The 19,201-nt window shown below is 39.1% G+C and overlaps 1 protein-coding gene across 1 annotated transcript in view; it reads right to left on the bottom strand.

Annotated features, from left to right (window-relative positions):
• Positions 1-19,190, bottom strand: part of pebp4 (phosphatidylethanolamine binding protein 4) — a 51,795-nt gene extending 32,605 nt beyond the window's left edge. The window contains exons 1-3 of the mRNA XM_079343948.1: positions 19,074-19,190; positions 17,889-17,992; positions 17,505-17,631 (exon numbers count right to left, since the gene is read on the bottom strand). Coding sequence (XP_079200074.1) covers positions 17,505-17,631; positions 17,889-17,992; positions 19,074-19,076 — 234 coding nt within the window. The 5' untranslated portion in view covers positions 19,077-19,190. The remainder of the gene's footprint in view (positions 1-17,504; positions 17,632-17,888; positions 17,993-19,073) is intronic.
• Positions 19,191-19,201: the final 11 nt, after the last annotated feature.

The raw sequence follows: 19,201 nt of genomic DNA on the forward strand, positions 1-19,201 counted from the left end.
TCTTGGGATTAACCTCCCACAGCCTGCTGTGATCACCACAAAACGGCCCAATGGGAACACACCTGAGATGCCACACGGGTGGAATAAACTCTGCAGCCCACTGGTTATCTCTGTCGCAGCCACTAGAAAGTAGTGGAGATGTAGGGGGAGGGGTTCTCATCAGCGACACCTCTTAAAATTGAAGGGACTGGCTTTTATGGATAATCTGAAGTTATTAATATCCATATAGAAGTCTGAAGTTTTTTGCATTCTTTTTTTAAATTATTATTTAGAGATTACATGAAACGCAAACTCCAAGTCAATTGCATGTGTTCACAGCCCTGAGTTTCAATCTTTGTGTTTCCTGTTTCATTTTTTTTTATTTACGACCCAGGCATGACTGTTCCCAGTTTGTAGATACCTGTATTGTCTTTCATTTTTTTCTTTGAGTCAGGTATGGTAGGTTTGAATGCATGCAGATGTTTTGTTTGTTATTCTTACGGTGATCTCCCTAAATTTTTGTTTAATTGTGTTTAAAAATAAAATAAATAAATGGGAACTGAAATGTTGGTTGTTCATGTGGTTTATCTTTGGGAGTGAGTAGGAAGAGGGTCAGTTTATGATACGGCCTATGCAGGTCTTAACAATTTGTCCAGTCATATTGCTCAGTTTAGTTTTGGCGTTTCCTGTTTTATTTTGTAGTCCTTGCCCCCAGAGTGACTTGTCTAGTTCTACTTCCTGTCTTTGTGTGTCTTCTCTCCACTGAGATTGTGTGCCCCACCTTTTCACCTCTGTCATTATCTCACCGGTATTTGATTAGCTCAGTGTGTGTTTACTCTCTATGATCCTTTCCCTCGATGTCAGTTCATCGTGTCTACCTCCCAGAAGGTGCTAAATGGCTTTTCCTCTTTAATACCAGTGTTTCCAGTTAAGTTTTCCTGGTGGTTCCTTGTCCTTCGTTTAGATAAATCATTTTGTTAGTCTGCACCTGGAACCTCTATCTTCTTTGATTGTGAAACATGACGTATGGAATAAATAACGTGTGTAGAAAACTAAAGATGAGGAAGAACAAAGGCCGAGGAAGACCAGTGTCTCTGAGGATGAGAACTACTGGCTTACCTTTGAGTGAACTCTGCTGGGGATGAGAATCAGAGAGATGTCTAATCGCTGCTCTCGTAGAAGCAGCCTGTGCTATTGAGCCCCGCTCTGCTAACTGATGACACCACGAAGGGCGAGAGAGAGTTAGCAAGAGGGAGGGTGGGAGGGAGGGAGGAGAAGCCCCTGTGTGAGTTTACAAGTTCATGCTTTATCCCTGACCCAATACTAAACAGTGTTGTCCGTGCAGCTGCCTATTAATACACTCATTGCCTTATCCTCTGGTTCTTCATCTCCTTCAGCCTCTGCATACAGAACCCACAATGATTCATTAAATGGTCAACTGTGCTCACAATCCGACCCGGGGCAGAGCAAGGCATCGATCTCAAAGCCCTGTTTAAGTAGCAAAAACACTTGAACTCTTTTGGTAATTAACAGGTATCTGTGTTGTGATTAAGAGACAGCAATGGCTTAACAACCATCGACTGCAGATTAGGGCAAGGTTGAGAGATCGATCTGGAAATACAGGAAAACAGAAACTACCAAATACGATTGTAATAGTTAATTTTCTTTAATGATGATGAAACTGAAGCAACAATTTCACTGCCTTCTACCCATACATTATCATTAAGTATTTCAAATTGAACTGAATTAACAAACTAGTGTTGAGTGAATTTGCAGAGTAAGTATTTATTTATTTTTTTTAAACAAAAGAGGCAGTAACAAGGTGTCACTTTGGAGGCAGGTCACTGTAGCAGTTTGATGGGTTAAAGAGCGAATGACTGGGACGGTTAACAGAGGTGCGACTGGCAGGGTCAGAGAAGGAAGTTCATCCCGGTGGGGGGGTCAAAGGTCATCCAGGCAGTAGTAATTGAATCCTGACCAGAGAGTGGGGCTGTAGACCCAAGATGAGATGGAGATAGAAGAGGGTTTGGATGCATTCACCCAGAGGTCACTAACCTTGCAGGTCAGGAGGTCCACATTGTCATGAATAACAGCTGAACCCCCACCCCTGATCTGCAGAACATTTCAAACCTCATTGTTTCTGACTGTAAGCAGTGACAAAAGACCTGTTTCATACTAAACCACAAAGTGCAAATCAGGTGTCCTGTCTCAAAGGAATTATAATCCAATGAAATATACCTGACTATGAAATATACCTATGTGTAAATGACACATGAAGAAGAAAAAAAGTGAACAAAAGAAAAAATGTTTACCTTTCATGTCATAAGGAATTTTATTTTGAAGGCAGGCTAGCTACATACCTGTGGATAACGTGATATTTATAAAACAAGGCAGGGGATTTATCAACATATCATGTTTGGTCATTTATTTAATGGTGATTTGTGTATTTTGTTGTTTCTGGATGAAAGCAATCGTGCCTACATGTAGCTACACAAGCTTAGCCACAAGCCTTTAGCTTGTCCAGCCCTTTGTTAGTTAACTCTTGTAAAAACGGTTAATGTTGATTTTGTTAGCAAATTAAATTAAAATGCTTTTATTGTCAGCACGTCTGTGTGAATTATCTATGAACACTCTACTACAATATGTGTTACCTAATGTCATGTGTGGTAATGTTGCAAATATGGATGGTATTTTTGTCAGTGTATTTGTTCTAAGTTGTGTAATGGTTTTCTTTGTTTATGACAATTACTGCATAATATAAAGTTAAATAAAGGTTTCATGAGCCATCAGTTGAGTCATCCATTGGGATGGCTGGGGATGCAGCACAGGAAATAAGATACACAGATGTATCACATGTATCACAGATGTGTAATTCTAGGGTTCACTCTTTTTTTTTCTCTTTTTTTTTTCAAAAAGGTCAGTAGTGTAAGTTACTGCTTGATGTTATTCATAACTACCTGGTGCAGCCTGTAGTGTCTTAAAGAAACACAGGAAAACAAAACTAAGTAATGCAAAATATAAAGCAAATGAATATACTCTAAAAAATTAAATACATACATGATACAGAATAAATAAATAACTTTAGGAGCAACATTTTGCCTGACAATTTGAAAAGTGTCAACACTGACTGACTCCTTGTAATGGCGCTTACCCCTTGATTGAGTTTAACCTGATGAGAAATTAATTGGCTGCACGCAGAAGAAGTTAAAAGCAGGATTAGATTAGAAGGAGACAGAAGGCTAAAGTCAGAAAGTGGTAAAAATAAGTTAGGAGATGTGCAAACCTTTTCCAAATCCAAAAGAGGTTAGACAGAAAATCTGTTCAGGCTCTTTTTTGCTACACCAAGAGGGAAGGTGAAAGATGCCACCCAGCCAGCAGAGACAGGAAAATTCATTCCTTCGTGCAAACTGGGGTGATGCACTGGACTCACACAAGTGCTCGTATCATTTTACAGTTTTATACTTTTGTATATTTAATTTAAAAACTCAACAAATGATCCTTTTTTGTCAAATTCAGTAAAACTGGCACTAAATTGCAGAGAATTAATACCTCAAACCTGGAACTTTAACTTTCTTTTTTAAAATTTTGAATTATTTAATTCATCACATATTGTAATGTATGTACACAGTTTGCATCCATGTTGCAAAAAATAGATGGTAGTGTAGGTTTTTTAGTATGGACTTCATGTCGAGGGACTAAATCTCTGCCCTTTTCATTGAAATCTGTCTCTCACAGTCACAAGTCCATCAAATCGTGTCAATTTTGGCTATCCCTGATCATGCTACCATTTTAGCCTTTAAACAAATCACTCTGAAAATCTTTTCTGTTCAAAAAAAACAAAACAAAACACTTCAGCTCTGTGTGCTTTAAAACACTTAATCTGTCTCTGACTCTGTGGCAGGGTCAAAAGGCATTAGGAAATACTACAAAGAAATTATCAAATTTATCTCATCACTTTGGTTTCTGTTTGCTCTTGTAGGTCACAAAGAGACATCAGTATTAATTTCAGTCTGCTTCAAAACGAGTCTAGAACTCTTCACTGAAGGCATATATAAAACATACAGTGCAGAGAACTTCAAACCACTTTTTTCCTTTGCTCACGATGCTCATGGAATTGTTATACAGGATGATTTGGATAGTTTTCACAAAGCTACTGACAGCAACAGGGACTGAATTAGCATTCAGATATATTATTGACACATATAAATGATATGCAAACAGAATGCCAATACTCCTCGGTGTGTTCTTAAGCAACTCACACAGTGCAGACTGCTCACTACCTCCAAACCTGCCTATTTTTAACTCGGCCTCCCTCCCACACAGGAGTGGAGTGTGAAGTGGCTCATAAATCCACACTTGGAGGAGCCACATGGTCAAAGGAAAGTCACATGTGGATACAAACGCATATTCTAGGCCTAAAGACAACACAGCTACAAGAGCCCCGCTGGGTAGCCAAACAGAGGAGCGAGCTATACGGCAAGAAGAGGCAGCAGTTCAAGAGGAATCAAAGCAAAATATGGAGCACAAGTTTACATAATTACATAATCACATTAACCATTTTTTATTTGTTTGAACATAAAAGCATGTATTACAATGCTACATTTAATCAAATTAACACATGACTGAAGGTGAGACGAGGCCAGGAATTATTGTTTGTCGCTTCATTCTGCACATTTCATATTAATGCCCTCTCTCTGTCTCTCTCTCTCTCTCTCTCTCTCTCTCTCTCTCTCTCTCTCTCTCTCTCTGTGTCACAAGCTAATACCAACAATATCCATTATTTTTCCCCTTTAAGCACAAAATAAGCAGCCCCCAGATTCACTGATAACATGTTTGAATGTCGTTAGTCTTGAACTCTGATTATAAAGCCTTGTACTTCTGTGGATCCGGCTGGAAATGCTATGAAGCCATAGCTAACAGTAAGATGGTTCACAGTCTGATTGGAGCTTGAGGGGGGTGAGGGAATTAGCAGCAGCCTAGGGAACCATTTCTGCATTTCTCTCAACGTTGAAGACTTCTTTCAGCGCGCCATGCTTGCAACACAGCCGTGCTCATGTTAAGCTTATTAGTCACCCTGGATGCGATCTTGCTAGCTGAGGCTTTCAACACTTTCTAGTTGTGGCTTTACACACATACACCTACTCACTGCCATGGAAGCATTTCTGCAAATGCACATGCTCCAACACAGTAACTACCACTAACAGGTACTCTGAAGTAACATGCAGCCAGGCGTTGGGATGTGAGCCTCTGATCCAGCCCGTGTTAAATGAGGCAAGAGAGAAATATTTTTGTCATGTACTTTGGCTGCTGCGAGCAAAACACAGTCAAACAGGGCAAATTACAGCACTGGACTCATATCCATAATTAGCCTGTCAAGCATGTCACACACTGGAAAACACAGATCTCCTACTTTTCCACCAAGTGTGCCCTATAAAAGTTAATGGTGAGAACGTTCTTTTTCTATTTGTTTCTAAAAGTACTGAGGGGAATTCAAAGTAAAACAGAGGGATGATAAAGAACTTCTGGGGTTTGAGGATGTTTTGGCTTCTGCGTCATATGTGCGACTAAAAACATCTCAGCGCATGACACAAGACTTGATAGATGCAAACACCTAAAGGTCATATTTAATGTGCTGTACAAATTAGCTTCATCTGGGCCATCATGTCTAATTTGGGCAGATATTCAGCAGATTTTCCTTTGGAAACCAAATGTCTTCTTTTTCATATATGAAAAGAGAAAAACAGAAGCTTGAGCAAAATCCTCAGAGTTATTTTAAGAGGAGATAAACTGCTATTGTTACATCTTTTTGACACTTATTTTATGACTCAAGATGTCTATTGTAGCATTATATTATATTATTAAATGACAAAATGAAAGACTTATAACACTTCCAGCACAAACACACAATCTGAAGACGGTGGGATTCATGCTGCCATGAAGGGAGCTTTAGTTGTAAGCACTCTGACACCCATTCCTATTTGGCCATCAGAGCTGTTAAAGGTGTCAGGCCTGTTCACAGGCACTGTGTGTTTCACCAGCCAAGATGGCTTCCACATTTTTTCTATCATGATTAATTATGGTTTCTGATGGTAGTACAGTGAGAAAGTGTAAATTATTCCCACATTTTCTTGTGCCCTCCGTTCAGTCACTGTTGTGTAGGAAGATGCTATTGACGCCATCCATGGATGGCGACCAAAAGGCATCTACATGGGGTGGCAAACTCTAGTGCCTATTAAGGAGTGGAAGTGGTGGTGGTGGTGGTGGTGGTGGGGGGGTGCTTGGCGTGTGGGCTGAACCTAGACAAGACTGCCAGTTGACGGGGCCAGATTTTCCAGTATGGAAGAGTCTTGTTTCAGTGGGCGACGCTGGGTGTTGGGAGACTGGGAGAGAGGACTGCCCAGGGCTTGGAAGCTTGAAACAGAATATTTCAAACAGACAAGCACCGTCTGTGTTCCAGTGTCACCAGCCCACCCGTCTGACAATCAGGGCCATGTCATCACACGGGCTCTGAGTAATTCAGGGAGCACTCTTATCACCTTAAAAGATGTGGCAAATTCAGACGTCAGAGCAGTCTCAGCAGTCTCAGCAGCAGAAATAGCATTAAATGATACATAGCACAGACATAAAGTACAGTAAAATGTTCACCTACAGGCAAAACATCAAGCGCATGAATAGCAAAGCTTGGTGAAACGCATCGACAATACATCGCTTTGCTTTGAACAAAATCCACAGTATGTCTTCAAAAAACGCATACTGCATGCTGCACTGAAAATCCTTAGTTTTGGAGAACTGGTTGAAATAAAATAATTCGTCTGACAGATCATTTTGTGTATGTTGATATATTTAGCGCTGTCAGGGGGGACATCACAGAGAATGGCACTTATATCACAATGCAAAAACTGTTATCAGAGGAGGTACAGGTTTATGGTTCAAGGGCTCGTCCATTCATGGAGAACAAGCTCAGCCTCTCTGCCTGACACACTGATAAAGACAGCACAAATAAAACAGCTCTGCAGCTCCATCTTTGCCTCTCCCCAAGGGAATAATATATCACCCATCTGAATGTGGCACATATTGAATCATTTCCAGCGCTGATGATTCATTTTGAATAAATCAGCCTTTTTTATTTTGCCAACTTGAACTGATACTGAAATAAGGAAAACTGAAGTCACATTGTTAGATATGAGGAAGGACAGGTGTTAGAGTGTTCTGTACGACTGCTAATCCTAATCCCCTTTCAAGCAACAATTAATGACTACAGAAATAATCTTCACACATATGTTGTTGCAATTCCTTTTTGACTGTCAACCATATCCTGCCTAACTCACATCGACCACTTCCAGGGGGGATATGTCGCTGCAGGCAGATAGGATCTTATCCTGGATTTGCATAGATAAACGCACAGCAATAATTCAAGAAGCACATGGGACAGACGTGGTTTTGACCTGAGCTATATTCTCAATCTGACCATACACCATTGACGAGATCTCTCGAGAGCTTAATGTTCAAATACGGTTGATCCACAGAAGGAGGTTTGTGTAAACTCTCGACAAAAATCAAATATTTAAAGGGGGCAAATGAAATATTGAAGCTTTCAAAACAAAAACTTTCAATGTCTTCCACAAAAAAACTGCGGAAGCACAGGATCAGCCTGTCGGCAAAAATGAAAAATCAGCAGCTTGTGCTATGAAAGGGTTATATCCGCATTCAAGCTAAGAGACATACTCTAACATACACAGACACAAATCCTGTTGAGCTGAGCCGAGCAGAGATACCCTACCAGCCCTCCAAGGCACAATTAGGATTTCACGGGGGGAAGAAATCTACATTCCTGCACACATGAAAAAAGTCCTTTCTCCCTCCCCACAACAATATCAACTTTTTTACTCAAGGAAAAACCTGAAGCACCACTCGATAGGATTTGGACAAAGAAATGAAAAACAAAGCCAGGAAAAATCTAAATTTAAGCTGCAGTTGTTAAAGAAAAAATATTATGGTTGAGGAAAATCCAGTCCTAAGCCTCCCAGTTCCAATCAATTTCTCCTATTCTCTGCTAAACGAAGAGAAGCAAACACTCGTAGTTTGTTTGAAGTGCTCATCTGTGTGGAGCCGCTCGACATTCAACAACATTTGTATGGACAGCCTCAGTGTATGATTTTAACACCTGTCAGACATTCAGCCCAGGTGCAAGAGGTCAAGTAGCTGCCTGTGTGATAAAGGAGGGGATAGAGCAAACCATCACCTTTGCTTTCATGCAATGAATGGACATGTTCACAGAAATCATCACAGCTGAACATTATAGTACAGCTTATTTAGGGCAATAACATTTCTTGTCCGGTTTACTAAAGCAAGAGTTCAAGTCAATACAACACTGTCTTTGCAGGAGATTTAGAATATAGTGTGATGTGCTACAGATATTGTAGATATATATTATATCGGCAGGAGTTACTGTACAACCAATAATTTAACTGACTTAAACTCTTCGTCTGTGCATGAAGAAATGTTCTATCATCAGCATTTTGAAGCATTATGTTTCAGTGCAGGATTAAGTTTATCTGAAACCTCCATGGTTCAGTCATATGACACAAACACTGTGGGTTTTTTTTTTTACCTTTGAACTTTGTATAACTCAAAATCTGCAATAGTAGATGTAAAAGAACTTTACAGAAAAGACAGAGCAACAAACAAGAAAAAAACACAGCTTAATAATTCAATATGAACCAAGAAAAATATATATTTCACAACTTTAATCATAGCTGGAGGTAGATCGTTCAAGAAAAGCAGCAAGTTCATAATTGTGAGAATTAACTGTTTGCCTTTACTTTGTCAGCTCTCAGACATAACATACTGTATGTAACTGAGACTTACAATAGCTTCATTTGTTTCTCTTGATTTATCTCTTTGGTACTGAACCAGTAGTAGCTTTTTATAGCCAGTAAGTGGGACCACATTGGACTCATGAAGACTCCTCCTCTCACAAGGCAAAAAATATTCCCTCCACGTTTTAGCCAAAGATGTTAAGAAGTTAAAAAAAAACTGCTATAAAGAGCTAGGTGGCAAGTAAACTATCGAGAAGTAACACAATTGAAACCAAACCAGGGATTTTGCTCATTGTAGATGGGTTTGAATATTCTCCAAATAAAGCAGACGCTTGAACGTTTTGGGTTAAACTTAAGCATGCCATTAACTCTCGGGGGGGAAAGCTGCGCAAACTTTGGCATGTCAGAATGACAGCTGTCTTTCTGCGGCTGTCTTCATCAGCAACTCTTATTAGTATCTATTCTATCCTAAATAAAACACATTTATCCCTGATGCAAAATACAAAAAAAACATATTAATATTTTGTTATAAAAAGTGCAACTCTTTCAACTCTTGTCTAAATAACATGAATCATTGCTGCAGCACTTGCACATTTACTTTGACCCCATCATGTCTAAATTAACTTTGACCGATGGTAAGCTAAATACCACGGAGACAAGAAATGAACTCAGACTTCAGTTACAATAAATGTCTCAAAATTTTAACTTACAGTTTTACTGATGCGGCCTGGCATGGACCAATGCCCTGCAGCACATCTACAGAGCATTATGACAAATAAGGACATTAACAGTGCTCCAGTTTGACCAAGACCTTTTAGCTGCCCGGCCTGTGAAGTGGTGTTTAAGGAAGAACACATTGTAACCGTCACTACTGATCCTCAGATTTGTGTCACATCTGAAGAAAAGGTTAAGCACATCGACTATCTGAAAATGCCCAGATCTGCAGTCAGGCATGAAGTTGGCGCCCCGATAAATCCTGCCATCAGTGTGCTTCAGTTTTCTCATTATCCATACCTCTCATGACATTCACAGAAAAGAAACAAAGCCTCCTGCCAACACCTACTCTGTGAGAGAGCTCTTTCAGTTCAGCTCGAAAGCTGAGAGCTACAAACCTCCACACCACAGTGTGGGCAGTGCTGGCACAGCCGTGTGCCTAAGAACACTGACTGAGTGCAACAGTTGGACTAATAACCAAACAAAAAAAATAAATACATATATATATATATATATATATATATAATGGACGCACAGCGGGGACAGAGACAGCTGAGAAGCAGGTTGACTTCTGCCCACCTCTCTCTTATTCAAGAGCAGAAAGATGTCCACAATGCCTCTCAGGTCTTAGTGCCATGAGGGGCGGTGAGCTCGCAGCTTCAGCCACTTCAGGGTAAAGAAAATCACCTTAATATGTTAAGAAGATTAAGCTGGATAAATGTCTAGATAAATTTTTTGAAAAGCCACGTAAATCTGTAGTGTTTTTATTTGGGGAGGGGCGGGATGTGAGTCAGTTGAGACGATCAACACAAACCCACCGAAATGAAACAGGATTGGGCTTATTTGAGATTTTGCATTTTAAGCTTCTTGAATCTAAGACCATCCCACCTCTTTCTTATTATTTTTAACACCAACCTTTGGGACAACAAAACTGTGTGTGAAAAAAAAACAAAACACTGGTCACATGTGCTACTGCTCTATCGGCTTAGACTCAAGCGTCTTAGACAAAGAAGAAGAAGCAGAAGAGGAAGAGGTGAAGTTGAAGGTCTCTTCAGTGAAGTACTCAAAGTGCTTTTAGGATCTCTCCGTGCTTTTCTCCGTCAAATCACTCGAGTCAAATTAATTAATTGAAATAAGTATCTTGTGAAATGGATGGCTGACTTTTTTTTTTTCATCCTTAGAATTAGAAATCTGAGGGTGTCCGCCTGTCAGCTCACTGTGCTAGAAATTGAGTGTGAAAACGCACGGGAGAAATGGAACAAATAATGTAAAGGGATTAACAAATCATTTGCATAACATTTTCTCGGCTTCCAAACGACAGGATCAGGAATATGACAAGAAAGGCAGTTTTATCATTGAATGTTCCTAGATCAATCAACGCATCAATGGACCTGATTGCTGCTAACATTAACAGCAGCCTTTTCATGTCAAAAGCAAAATGAATCACTGGTAAAATATCTTTAAAAAACAGCCAGACGAGGTAACAAAACAAGTTCGGAGAAGCAGGAATCATCTGATGAAAAACATTCTTCAAAGACAAACTTGAATAGAGTGCATCTTTGCAAAGATACTTTACTTTCACTGTGCCAAACGTGTATTAACCTGTTTTTTTGTTTTGTTTTTTTTTCCTTAACACTCCGTCTCTCCATCCAGAGTTAAGACAATAAGACCACTGGGGAGATGAAGGGGATGGCATTATGGAGAGTTAAGCATTGTGAGCAGCCCTGAAGCTGTTCCTAAAGAAGGTGAATCAGAGGATTGGGACACAACTGGAACTAAACCCTGTGCCGGACCACAAATGAGAAGCACAAAACATTTCAGGCAAAATGCCACTAAGCCAAGCATCTGGGTCTTAAGTAAACTTCACGTGATCACTTTTAACTTTGTGATTACTTAGTTCTTAGAGAAAAGAGGCCGTCAGAGAAAGAAAAAAAAAACAGTTTTTCAAAACATAAGCATCAGAGTAATCCTGTCCGACAAACTAACTGGAACTTTACATTTCAATATCCCCTCCATAACTTTTAAACAAAAGAGCTGGGAGGAGAAGTTAGAGATGTGAGGCTCTCCCTTCAAATCACACAAACTGAGAACGGTACTGAGCTGTTTTTGTCATGATGATACTTTTGGGTTCATGAGGCTCGGACGTCTCCACTCTGGACAGATCACATTAATAAAACCGACAAGTGTCTTACTGTGGCAAAGTGAGACAGAGCTCCAGATCCTACAATGACTCCCAGGTAAATGTTAGGTGTCTGTGGCTCTTATAAATAGAAATTTAATCTTGCATGTTTGTCTAAGTATGCACATTCGGCAGATGCACTCCTCATGCAGATTATGAATATCTGTTTGAACAGATCTTGCCGTCAATGTATATGAACCTACAAGATAGGATTTCTGAGTGAATACTGAATAATAATGTGGAGGCAAAGGTTCAGGTAGTGTTTTTATTAAAGACCTGCTGCTTCTCTGAGACTTTGCTGCTGCCTCTGTGCAGAAGTGTTTGCAGGTTTGGATCTAATGAATGAATTTTAATTGTCATGTTAGACGTTTGCACACAAACTGAGCACGTCGAAATGAAAGGGTGAACGTTTTCTTTCGACTGGGGATGGTTGCATTTACGTACCACAGGGTCTGTTGAGTCAGATTTACACGTTGAACCACCTTCTTTCCTCAGATCTTTTGTGTTAGGGCGCAAATCTGTTATTTTCTCCTACCACTGCTTTCATAGAAACCTGACCATTGTGAAGTGAAAGAGCAGCCCAGAGCTTCCTTAATCTGTTCTTATCCTCCCTTTGACAATACAATACATTTTTACGGTAATTAAAATAGTAAAAGTGTTGCAGCCTTTGACCAAATAAAAGGTGAAGTAATACGGCTGTTGCAACAAAAGGCTTTTAAACCGTAACATCCAAAAATGAAAAAAAAAAAAAAGTCTATCAGTAATGAAGTGATGCAGAGATGAGAGGAAAACAAGTAAAAAAAAAAAAAAAGGAGATGGAGAAACATGAGAAAATAAAATCATATTAGTGAGTATGAGTGTAATCTTAATGTTACATGTGGTACATTTGCACTCAGTCCTGTCGGCTGAGTTCCAAACTAAAATCTCGCTGCACAACAGCACCTTGCACCTGTAGTGGTCGGCTTGTGTCCGACATCCTTCAAGAGGTGCAGATTATTCTTCCTATGTATGGAAAGGTGGTTTATGCGCTTTATTGCCTCTATTCACTGCTCTGAATATGAATAATCAATCCGGTGCTATATGTAGCAGCAGGTTGTAATTCTTCTCTCTTCAGAAGCTCACATGAATCATACATGTTGGAGTAGTAATGGGCAATGACTGAATGGAGCGGGACACGGGTCAGCTTAACAGGGTGTTATAATGACAAAGGGGAACATTAGCTAAGGAAATAAACTCCCTGAGTCTCGTCCAAACATGTTGATTTAATCCAGCAGAGCAAAAAAACACCCACCTGATCACTCCCAATAAGCAATTAGATGGATCTCGCAGAACATGTTTCACTTGTTGACCCCTGCTGTCACACGGAGGCTCAAGGAAAGGGCCTCATCTCTTCATCTAAATATACATCCTCCACTCTTCTACCACTGAAGACTGTCGCCTACTGAAAATGAAGTCCCTATCTTTACGCTCTCCCATTCCCAACATGAAGACCTATCAGGAATCCTGCATGGGTGGACATGTAGGCTTTCCTAGGAATGACAGGGTCTGCTAAAGAGGAACCCCACCCTCGCTTTCTCCGGCATGCCAACACAGAGGCGAGTGGGCAGCTCTGAGACGGCAGGCTGCCGTGGGCACTGCCAGGCTTAAAGCTGCCCTGTCGTCATCAGAGGCTTGCAGAAAAGAACGCTGAGATACACCAAAAAAAAAAAAAAAAAAAAAAAAGAGGAGGGGGATCGGTGCATTTAAATCCTCTCTCAACGCCCCCACATGTTTTAGCAAAGCATAAAAATCATTCACAGAGAGAGAGAAAGCGAAAGAGAAAAAGATAGAGGGAAATAGAGAGGAAACAGCTATTAGCAGCAGTAAGCAAGCTCAAGAGATCATAGTGAGGCAGCTCTAATCGCAGTAATGGTTTAAACCCTCATTCCATCCACCAGATGCAAGAAATGTCTACCTAAAAACAAGGCTTTGAAATCCCCCGTGTCTAAGAATGTGCCCTGTGGCTACGGTCCTTACTGGGAAGAAAAAAAAAAGAAAAACAGCAACTCCAAAACTGTCTCCACTTTTGGAACAACTATGAGGTAAAGATAGCTCTCATGGCTTGTGATGTTTACAGCGACTACAGCGAGCAAAATACGAGCATTCTTGTACCGAAATAAAGATTTTTCAAAATAATATGTAGGTTACATTAAAGTCGGTGCTCTTAGCGTCGAAATTAAAACAGAAGAGGAAAGACATGACAGCATAGTTTCTAAGATAGCCATTTGTTAATTTGTGTTGTTGCTGAGTTTGCTTCATTTTATTAACAGTTGTCTTTATGGCAAGGATAATTTTACAAAGAGAATACAAGTCATAACAAAGGCATTACAAAGTTTCAGTAGATACATTATGAGAGGACTATGTATTGCAATGTTTAATCAGGCTGTTCACAAATTATTTTAAAAAGTCGGTGGAGCACAGTGGAGTTAAAGAAGGTAGAAACCTTCTATATCTAAAACCGAAACGTTGAATTGTGCCAAAATCTCACCTGGATGAGCTGCCGTGTAACCAGATATTTCAAGAGCTCTTTAATCCTCTCTAGTTCAAAGGTCTTTGGTTATTTTTGGAGTCTTAATTTTCAATATTCTTTTATTCTTTTCTTCAGGCAAAGCTTTATTTGAGGTTTTCGGTCTTTTTGCCAAGTTTACTGATTTCAATGTGAGCGCCTGAATCAACTGCTGCTCCTTCATGAGAGAATGATCCTCAGAGCATTTTAATGGTTGGATTATATGAAGTATCAATTCTAAAGGACAGGTTGTAGATGCTTCAATATGTTTAGTAATTTCTTTCAGCACTTTATAAATGATCTGCATTGTTAATAAGTCAATCAGTAAACAGTGTTATTGCTGCCTTCTTGTGTTAAATAAGAACTTTAGTATAGAGAGCAGGAATTTACCAAAACACACACGTTTGATAATGATCCGTGCTGAGCATTGTTTTGTTTGACAACTCTGAGACCTGATTTATACTGACACAAAAATGGGATTTTTTTTTTTTTTTACAGTTCGTTTCCAAAGACATTTATCTTGTGAATCTAGAACAAGTTGATCCCAATTACAGCTTTGGCTCCTCACTCTTACAAGAGTTTTCAAAGTGACTTCATACAACAGCAAAGTCTCAGAGCAGATCAAATGTACGAGAGAGAGAGATTTGGAAATCTGGGAACACGATATGACAGCCCCGCGTTAACTCCAATGTTGTACCAGTTGTATACTTACAGGTGAAAGCCTGTGAAAAGTTTTGCTCCTGGAGGTTGTTTTTGTTAAATAATCAGAATCATAGTTATATTCTTTGTCGTCAGGAGTCATTCACTTAGTGTACAGTAAAAGTTCATAAATAAAGTATTTCAGAAAGTTGATAAATAGAATTATCTAAAAAGGCAAAATGGATCTTGGTTTAAGTTGTAAAATCATGGCAGTGGTTCAAAACGTTGAATGGGACATGAAGCAGAGGTAAAGTCATAGAAAAGGAAGTAAAGAAAATGTAATGTCTTTCAAAATATGCATAGTGACCTTCAGTAATCTGTACATTGTTTATAAGAATTAATGTCCCAAATTAGGTTGACTTTCTTCAAGCTCTAAATGCTTCAGAGTGTCATAAGGATTTCTAAAAATGCTTCATGACACACATGCCAGGCTTCTCTTACACAGAAGTTCAAGTGCTGAATCGCTGCGCTGAAGTTTGAACACAGAAATCTGCAGTTTATGTGGACCTTCACTTATGTTTTTGCTTTCGAGCACCTATTTAGAGGCGGGTTTACGGGCCTACTGCCCATTGCTATCCATTACAATTACTCAGCAGGCACGCATCCCGTCCCAGAAATAAAGTGGGTGTTGCAGTGGGTGGATTGGAGCATGAGCAGCCACTATTCTGTATTCCTACTACTGGATACATGAGCTGAGTGGCAGAGAATAGCAGCAGAACTGGCAGCATGGCAGCGTGACAAAGCGTGGCGGACCAGCGGACCAACCACAGAACCACAGGACACAATCTGATCCTTCAATAGTGCCTTTATACTTATGTGTCGGGAGAAATGGAGAATTACATTTGAAAGCCCAGTAAATATAGTTTGTATTGATTTAATCCAACATGTAATCTGTTTTGCTGTCTGACACAGATTCTGGCAATAAAAGAGAATCATGTAAGACAGCATTAGAGTTAATACGGCCATAGATCAAATGTAGTTTGGCCAAGAGAAGGGCAATAGATCATGTTCAAACTGGACTGCTTAGCTCTGGAATTCATAAAGTAGCTCCTAAATTGAGGTGACTTTCAATTTAAGTTTTCAATTTACAGATATAGGATGTGTTGTGCGTCTGATGTGATTTCATTGTCAACTTCGAGGGAGGTTGGTGCTTGCTCAACAATAAATCCACAGTGAAACAGGATCCACGCCAAAATAAAAAATAAATATCAGACAGATCGTCATAATGACTCTGTGTTACATACTTGACACGTCAAGAGGAAGTACTAAAAGAGGGAACAACATGTACAACATGTCATTAAAGACAAACGTCATGTACATGTCTTTTTCATAAATCCTGTTTCATTTTACCTGCACTGAATTTTCAAAATATAATTCAAAAGATATTCAACAAAAACAATAATTTATCTAACATTTTAACAGAACACTAAAATGTCTTTCTACTTAAACTTTAGTCAAATCCTCTAAATAAATACATTTTTAAAAGTTAGTAATCTAGTTTAGCCTAAGGTTCATGGTGTGGCTTTTTAGTTACATCAATAAGCTTTTTTGTTTTTTCGAACAAATGTTACTATTACAGGATAGATGTCAGAACACTTGTCCTCTAAAGCTGGCAGAGCTTTGTGTCATATCTGCTGAAAGAAATAACAGTAATGAAACCAAACAATGGACTGAGGTCTCTTTTTAGAATACAACAGAGGTCAGAGGACTAACGAGTCAAACTCAGTGGAATACGAACGACAGCAAGGTCCACTTTATAATTCATGGTTTTAACTGACATTACCTTGTTAAAAGACAAGTGTCGATGGAGAGGCTTACAAGAATGCTGTGCTAGCACCACCTTCTGGTAACAAATGTAATTACATCAGGAGAGTTGGCAGTAAGCACAGGTCATGGAGATCGATTGAGGCATAAAGGCTAAAAACTGAAGAAAAACTGGACATAAATTTAGTATATTTGGGTATTGTTATTTCAAGTTTGTTCTTTTTTTCAATAATGTGGTGAACCTTTTTGTTGTTTTATAATCTAGGATGGTCAAATACTACTTGGCTTATCTATGACTGCACTCTAGTGTTTTAAAGGAGCAGCTGCATGTTTACCAAATAAACCTTAAACAGACGTTTCCTACACAGTTCAAAAATGCTAAAAGGAACAAAACAAATTACAAGTCTGACTTCTTAGTCATGAGGTATGAGGAATTTCCTTTGTTGATGAGAGAGTTAGGAATTCCCTTTTAAGTGTGAACTTGCAGAAAGTAGGATAAGGAAGTACCTGTTTAGAAAAAGGTGATCTTTTAACAAACAAAAGCTGTAACTATTCTCTTATTTATTGCTTGAATTATTTACTAGAAAAATACTACTCTGACAGTGATTTGTTATAGATGAAGGAGGGACTGGGCATTTAGCTGTTAGTTTGAAAAAAATAAGTCCTTTAAAATCACAATATACATTATGTAAAGCGATTTTTTAAATTATTTTTGACATTTCCTTAATACTTAATAGCTTTGTATTAGTCGATGGGAAATAAACAATCTTACTGAACATAATATACACACACAAATACTCCTTACCTCATCTGCCTGAGAGAAGTAAATCCGTGGAGCTTTCCAAAGTGTGGATACCTCCTTTCTGAGATGCTCTTTAACTATGAGGCATTGGTCAATATGCAGGCCTGGATAGATCACCTCAAGTTCACCACTATGTTGAGGAAATATCAAATAGGACTCTCAGTCAACACACATTTCAAAAGCATTCTGTATTGAGGTGAAACAAAGCCACTGAACTAAACAAAGTCAACTTGTTTTAAAAAGGTTTTGGATTCTACCCTGAGCAAATACGGGTTTCAGCAAAACATTAAGGGAGCAGACAGAGCTCCAGTTAAAATTCTCCTGTCTTCACCATGCTCATTTTCACTGTGATCGCAGTAGAGCTGTGAGGCGTATTTGGCTACTTACAGACAGAAAGAAGAATCCAGAGAGCTCAGGGTGTCTGCTGTTGCTTCCACATGATGAAACTCCAAAACAAAAGCACATAACACCAGGAACGGTGCCAGCACAGCCTGCAGAGCAGAAGTGTTCAGTCAAGAAGATGTGAATTCCAACAGACAAATAAGTGATATTTAGGACACTTTTTTTTTATCCATTTGATTAAAATAGTGTTTTGCCAAGCATGTAAATCCTAATCTAAGTGAAGGTTTATGAAGCCTTGTCTATACTGACAGATTTACAGAAACATTATTTCTACCTGATCATTTCTAAAGAATGACAGTTCAACAATAAACTAAAATACATGTCAGACATTTTTTAAGCAATACAGCTCCTGCATGTTCACAAAAATGTGTATTATTGCTGGAAAGGTGACTTTACTCCTCAGAGTTCCTTTCTAAAAGCAACTTATTAATATAACCATTATCAAGAACCTTTTTAAAGCCTTTAAACCTTTTGATTTCACAAAGCTGAATTAAAATTAAAGGTTCATTTTTACAATGTTTCTTTTGAACTACTGAATTTTAGAGTGTAATACCAAACATTTGAGACCAAATTGCTAGTAATGAAGAAAAACGGGTTTCTTATGACGTCTTAACGTCTCAATGAATTCTAAAGGCCTGCTACACCTGTAGGCCATTCTTGGCCAATCAAAACTTTCCTAAACACCTGACTCCGCCTACATATGTCTGATCAGTCTGACACATCAGCAGCACTGCACTCCTCAAACATGGTAAAAAGCTTAGATGACGGCTACATTAAATTATTCTTCTTTCACATTTTAATTACAGTCGGCATACACGGTAGGCCTACTTAAAGCGCGCGTCAAGCGCATTACAAGACACATCCTGCCCCAACAGAAATAGGCACGCGACGTCACAACTGTATTAAACTTACCAGCATTTGTATGAAACGAGACATGTTGTGAATACATTTTTAAAAGAGTTTCTAATACTCATATTTGCTAACAGGCTGAACTTGAATTCGCTTGTTCATATTTATTTGGTCTACGTCACAAGTGTCGACAGTCTCGACACCAACGCAAGTTAAATTTGAGTCCGTTGACATAGAGCACAGACGCTTAAAGGCTAAACACTAGCTGAATACAAACTGCAGCCTTTGTGTATTAACTGTATTAACTTGTGTTAACATTACCATATCTCAGTCAGAACATAAGTAGTCCACTTGTGTTGAGCTGCAGCAAGTGTCTTCTTCTGGTTCAGGACTCTTGCTGCCTCTTGCGCAGTGAACCACTGTAGCCAACTGTAAAAGTTTCATATGAC

The sequence above is a fragment of the Symphodus melops genome (genome assembly GCF_947650265.1).
Source record: "Symphodus melops genome assembly, chromosome: 1".
Taxonomy (NCBI): domain Eukaryota; kingdom Metazoa; phylum Chordata; class Actinopteri; order Labriformes; family Labridae; genus Symphodus; species Symphodus melops.